The sequence below is a fragment of the Sciurus carolinensis genome, chromosome 17 (assembly GCF_902686445.1).
Source record: "Sciurus carolinensis chromosome 17, mSciCar1.2, whole genome shotgun sequence".
In the NCBI taxonomy this organism is placed as follows: Eukaryota; Metazoa; Chordata; class Mammalia; order Rodentia; family Sciuridae; genus Sciurus; species Sciurus carolinensis.
In genome coordinates, this window is record NC_062229.1 from 8,763,937 (window position 1) to 8,769,355 (window position 5,419).

At 40.2% G+C, this 5,419-nt stretch overlaps 1 protein-coding gene across 1 annotated transcript; it reads left to right on the forward strand.

The window, feature by feature from the left end:
* The first annotated feature begins 2,807 nt into the window (after positions 1 to 2,807).
* Positions 2,808 to 3,776, forward strand: LOC124967962 (olfactory receptor 7G3-like). Its single transcript, XM_047530386.1, has one exon. The coding sequence runs from the start codon at positions 2,808 to 2,810 to the stop codon at positions 3,774 to 3,776; it is 969 nt and encodes a 322-aa protein (XP_047386342.1).
* The last annotated feature ends 1,643 nt before the right edge of the window (positions 3,777 to 5,419 follow it).

A 5,419-nucleotide genomic window follows, 5' to 3' on the forward strand; every position in this document is an offset into this window, starting at 1 on the left:
AGTAGAATTGCTGAATCCTTTGGGAATTCCCTTGCTGAATTTCTAAGGAAAATTTAATATGTTAACACAGAAAGTGGTCAAGACTTGTTTCTTGCATTTTTAAATTTTCAAATGAGCAACTTCCCTTTATGCATCCAGATAGCTCAGTGAACAATGAGGCAGCTCACAGCCTGTGGCTCAGGAAATGGAGGCCCAGGAACCCTCCCAACCTGGCTGCACATTTCCTCTCTCCAGAGTTCCAGTACTCTTCCTGTGGTGTCCTGGCTTCTGCTGCTGTGTCATCAACCTTACTGATCCTAAGAAAAATAACAGCAGCAATAACTGTACCTACTATTTCAAGCGTACTCTCACTTTGTTTCTGGCACTGAACTTCTGAAATTATATATTCATTTATTTATTTATTGCTTAGCACCCACAGAGCCTTATTCATTGGAAGCACACTGCAAACGTTGCTGAGATTCTTTTCTGTGCATTTTCATAGATTAATATCCCTCTTCCCTTGCTTCACAAACACATGAGGTCCAAGATTCCAAACCTGGCCTGGAAGTTAGTGTTGGCTGATCCAGCAATGCCCTGTCCCTTCCCAGCCGGTGCCAATGCAGAGGGGAAACTGCTTGCTCCTCTCCTTTGCTCTCTCCAGAGCCCAAGCCTGCCTCCCTCCCTTCATTTCCGTTATGAGTATGTGTCCTTCCAAAGCTCACGTTATAGATGGATAATTTCAGCTGTACAGGTTTCAATATTTTAATTAACACATAAAAATTGGATATATGTTTCACAAACACTGTGATAGATCAATATGATAGATAAATAGGAGCTCGTGTTGCATAATTCACAATAATCAGATTAAGGTTATTGGAGTTCCCATCTCCTTAAACATTCCTTATTTCCATGGTTAGCAAATTTGAACTCACATCTTTCAGTTCTTTATGAAATACGTAAGAATCTGGGTGCATTAACAAATGCTTGTGATCCCAGCTTCTCACAAGGTGAAGAAGGAGGCTCCCAAGTTCAATGTCAGCCTTGGAAAATTAGCAAGTTTGTCTTTCAAAATAAAAATAAAAATGCCTGAGATTATACTCAATGGCTGAGTACTTCTGGGTTCAAACCCAGTGTCAGAATAATCAAAATTTGTCACCAATTTTCAAGCCATAGTCACCTGAGGGTGCTATACAAAATCAAAACTGTTTCATCCCATCTCCCTGTGTTATGGTATGTTCTAACTGACCTCTTGCTTCTCTTGTCTCCCACCTTTTCTGACCTCTAGTGATCCCTTCTCTGCCAGTTTTCTAGCCTCCACATATGAGTGAGAACAAGGAGGATTCCCTTTTCTCTCTGGCTTACTTCACTTTCTCTCATTTCCAGCAGCATGCACAGAGCCAGCAGAGTTTCATTTTGACATGGACCTCCTGCTTCAGTAACATATTCACACACTGACTCTGAGAATTTTGCCACCCTGCAGATTTCCTGACTGCTGTGATAGAGTATGGATTTACAAGGTGAGGATGTCTAGGAGTTCATCTCCACTCTTGAAAGTATTAGAAGGGCCAGAGGTTGAGCCTCTGGGAAGACACAGTGAGCAAGTTATTCTTGCTTTAAAGATCAGATGGTAGCTTGGCCCAGTGGGACACACCTGTCATTTCCTTTCAGGGGAGGATTAGGAAGGAGGATTTCAAACAGGAGGCCAGCCTGGGCTACTTAAGAACACCCTGTATTAAAATGCAAAACAGAAAGACAGGGAGGGAGGTGTAGGTCTGTGATGCAGCAACTCAGGGTCAGTCTCCAGCACCATGAAAAGAAAGGTGGGAAGGTGAGAATTTACATTTGGGATGTGATGTTTTTATTGTAGGCAAACTATAATCAACTTTATAATAATGACCTTCCTGTAGGGACATATGGAAATGAGGAATCACCATTCCAAAAAAAAAAAAAAAACTAGCAATTCCAGGAGATAATTAAATGAAATTACACGAGTCACAAAGGAGTTGGTTGGTGTGGTTTTGAAATATGTAATATTTGAATAGATGCATGAATAATGTTATTTATTACAATAAGGTACTAGTGAAATTATAATTTTAAGCAATACCTGAAATTTAAAAAGATGGACGTATTCAGAGCAATCATGTAACACACACACTTGAACTTCTATGGTAAAATGTTGTCATCTTAACAACTTTGATGCTTTATTAAGGAACTACTCTAGTTTAAAGCTGAATTTAAACATAGCATTCAAACATCATAGGTTCTCAAATAAATAGCACAGAAGTTTATTTTTGAATTTTTTAACCCATTAAAGTTGTATAGTTTAATGTTTTTAGAATAGTCAGAGACATGTGCAGACATCATGATGGTCAATTTTAGAACATTTTTACCACCTAATAAAGAAAGTCTGTCCCCTTTAGCTATCTCCTTCTTCTTCCTTAAAAATGATAAAAATGCATGAAATATAATCAATACAATTGAAGAAATAAAGAAAAAACATGGGAAAATGCAAAGTGAAACATTTAAATTATATTTATTGTATGTGTGTGTGTAGTGTGCATACATAATACATTCCTATTTTTTAAAAGTATTACAAAAAAACTATTTTTGAATTTTGATAGTAGAAAAATGTACATATTTTATGTATAAGAATATATAAATTAACTTAAGAATTAGTTATTAAAGGAAGAAGTTAGTAGGAAAATCAGAAGAGAGTTTAAAAATATTACTAGAATTTAAGCCTTGGATCAAGTCCTCTGTCGGTCACTGATATCTGTGTGTGTTCCCTTTTCACTATGCCCCTATTCTCCAGCAGAGTCTTAAACAACATGGAGCTAGAAAACCTAACCCAGGTAGCAGAATTCCTCCTCCTGGGACTCTCTGAGGATCCAGACCTGCAGCCTGTCCTCTATGGACTGTTGATGACCATGTACATGGTCACTGTTCTTGGGAATCTGCTCATCATCCTGGTCATCACCTCTGACTCCCACCTCCACACTCCCATGTACTTCTTCCTCTGCAACCTGTCCTTGACTGACATCTGCAGCACCTCCACTTTAGTCCCTAAGATGCTGCTCAACATCCAGACAGAAAGCAAAGTCATCACCTATGGAGGCTGCCTGGCTCAGTTATGTTTTTTTGTGGTTTTTGTATGCATGGACAATTTACTGCTGACCTTGATGGCCTATGATCGCTATGTGGCCATCTGCCACCCCTTGCATTACATGGTCATCATGAACCCCCATCTCTGTGTCCTGCTGGTTCTGATCTGTCTGCTCATCAGCACTGTGGATGCCCTGCTGCACACTCTGATGTTGCTGCGTCTGTCTTTCTGCAAACACCTGGAGATCCCTCACTTCTTCTGTGACCTTACTCAGATCCTCAAGATTGCCTGTTCTGATACCCTTGTCAATAATACTATTATATTATTTGCAACCATTTTCTTGGGTTTTGGCCCCTTCTCTGGGATAATTTTCTCATATGCTCAAATTGTCTCCTCCATCCTGAGAATCCCATCAACTGGTGGAAAGTACAAAGCTTTTTCTACCTGTGGGACTCATCTGTGTGTAGTTTCCTTGTTCTATGGGGCTGCTATTTGGGTTTACCTGAATTCTGCTGTTACTGATTCTCCCAGAATGAGTGCTGTGGCATCAGTGATGTACACTGTGGTCACCCCCATGCTGAACCCCTTCATCTACAGTCTGAGGAACAAGGACATGAAGGGGGCCTTGAGAAAACTCACCTTGGGAATATTTTCTATTTTGAGATGTGACAAGTGTCCTGTCATGTGTTTATAGAGTGAGTCAAAGAGATTTCAATATTGGACTTAGATTACTGTTTGGATATGAATTGTCCCTGTAAAAGCTCATGTGGCAATGCGGGAATGTCAGAGGTGATGTGATTGGAGCATGAGCTGGTAGCCTTCTTGGTGCATTAATTCATTAGTAATTTTAATGTATTACTGGGTAGTAATTGTTGGCAGGTGGGGTATGACTAGGTGAAGTTCACTAGTGGGGTCATGGCCTGAAGAATATATATTGTGTCTGGTCCCTCTCTTCCTCTCCATCCTGGCTGCCATCAGCCAAGAAGATTTCTCTGCCAAGCCCTTCTGTCCTATTTTTCTGACTGACCTCAAGTCCACAACAATGGACATTGACATCCATGGATTGCACATCTGAATACTACAGCACAAAATGAACTATTTCTGCTCTGTGTGGTGCTTTTCAGTTATTTTGGTTACTGCAATAAAGAGATGATTAGAACACCATGTCAGAAATCCCCAAACTGAATTAATCCTGTGTTCCTAGTCAGTGGCTTCTCATGGGCATTCAAGAAATTAGTTTTGTAAGAAATCCCATTTTCCTGTGTGTTACTCCACATCACATACCAACTAACTGCACTCTCTGAGTACAGTTTGCACACTTATGAAATTTTCAGAGAAGTGTCACACATTACTAGTTATTTAGGGGCTATATCTCTCTTACATGTGTGTATGACATAATTTAATGTATGTCAGATACACAAAAACCCGTATTTATCGGTGTACAACCCAGTATTTATAAAATCATAGTAGATGTTGTCTTGCTTCTACATCTACTGTTTTGAATGGAGATCTCACAATAGTTATCCTTTGGTTTAGAGTCCTCCAAGAGAGCTTGGGAGCCATTGAAGATATAGGTTCCATGAATATCCTCAGTGGAGTTCATTTTGTGAGATGAGAGCTTTGTGGGATTGAACCCAGGGCCTTGCACATGTTAGGCTCGTGCTCTACCTAGTTCTTTGTATTGTTTTGTTTTGCTCTACTTATTTTGTGACAGGTTCTCCTACATTACCCAGAATGACTCAAACTGTCAACCCTCCTTTCTCAGAGTGCAGAGTCCCTGGGATTACAGCATGTGCCACTGTGCCAGGCAACACTATGGTTTGAACCGGGCCAGACCACAGGAACTGCACTATCCTGGAACTTTGCTTCCTCTTCCTATACACACAACGATGAACAGCAGTATCCCATAGTACTTGTGATCTACAAAAAGTCCACTGGCCTCCACCAGTCATAGTGTATTCCAAACAACTTGTCCAGTTGGGATTTTTGTCATTTCCTGACCCCTTTCCTCAAAACATAAACCAGTTCCTCCTAGTTTTTAGGAAGTTGAGAAGACATTTAAGAAATTGGTAGAAAGGAAACAAAAGGAAGGACAGGGCGTATCATTATAAAGTCCCACATGGCTTTGCAGACCAGTCACTCCCAAGCAAAATTTCTCAAACCAAACTCTCTCAAACTTTTTGGAAGTTTGTAATCCTTAAAGATAACAAACATTCATTTACGGTTAATCTGTGCATTGTTAATGAACTTATGCAATATATAGAATATCTGGAAGAAGCCCTGCCTTCCCTTCTCAAGCCCCTGCTCCCCACAGGTGCAATGGCAGCCTCTGTGATG

What these genes read in the sequence shown, in the direction of transcription:
- LOC124967962 (XM_047530386.1), top strand. Translation starts at nt 2,808, where the DNA reads ATGGAGCTAGAAAACCTAACCCAGGTAGCAGAATTCCTCCTCCTGGGA.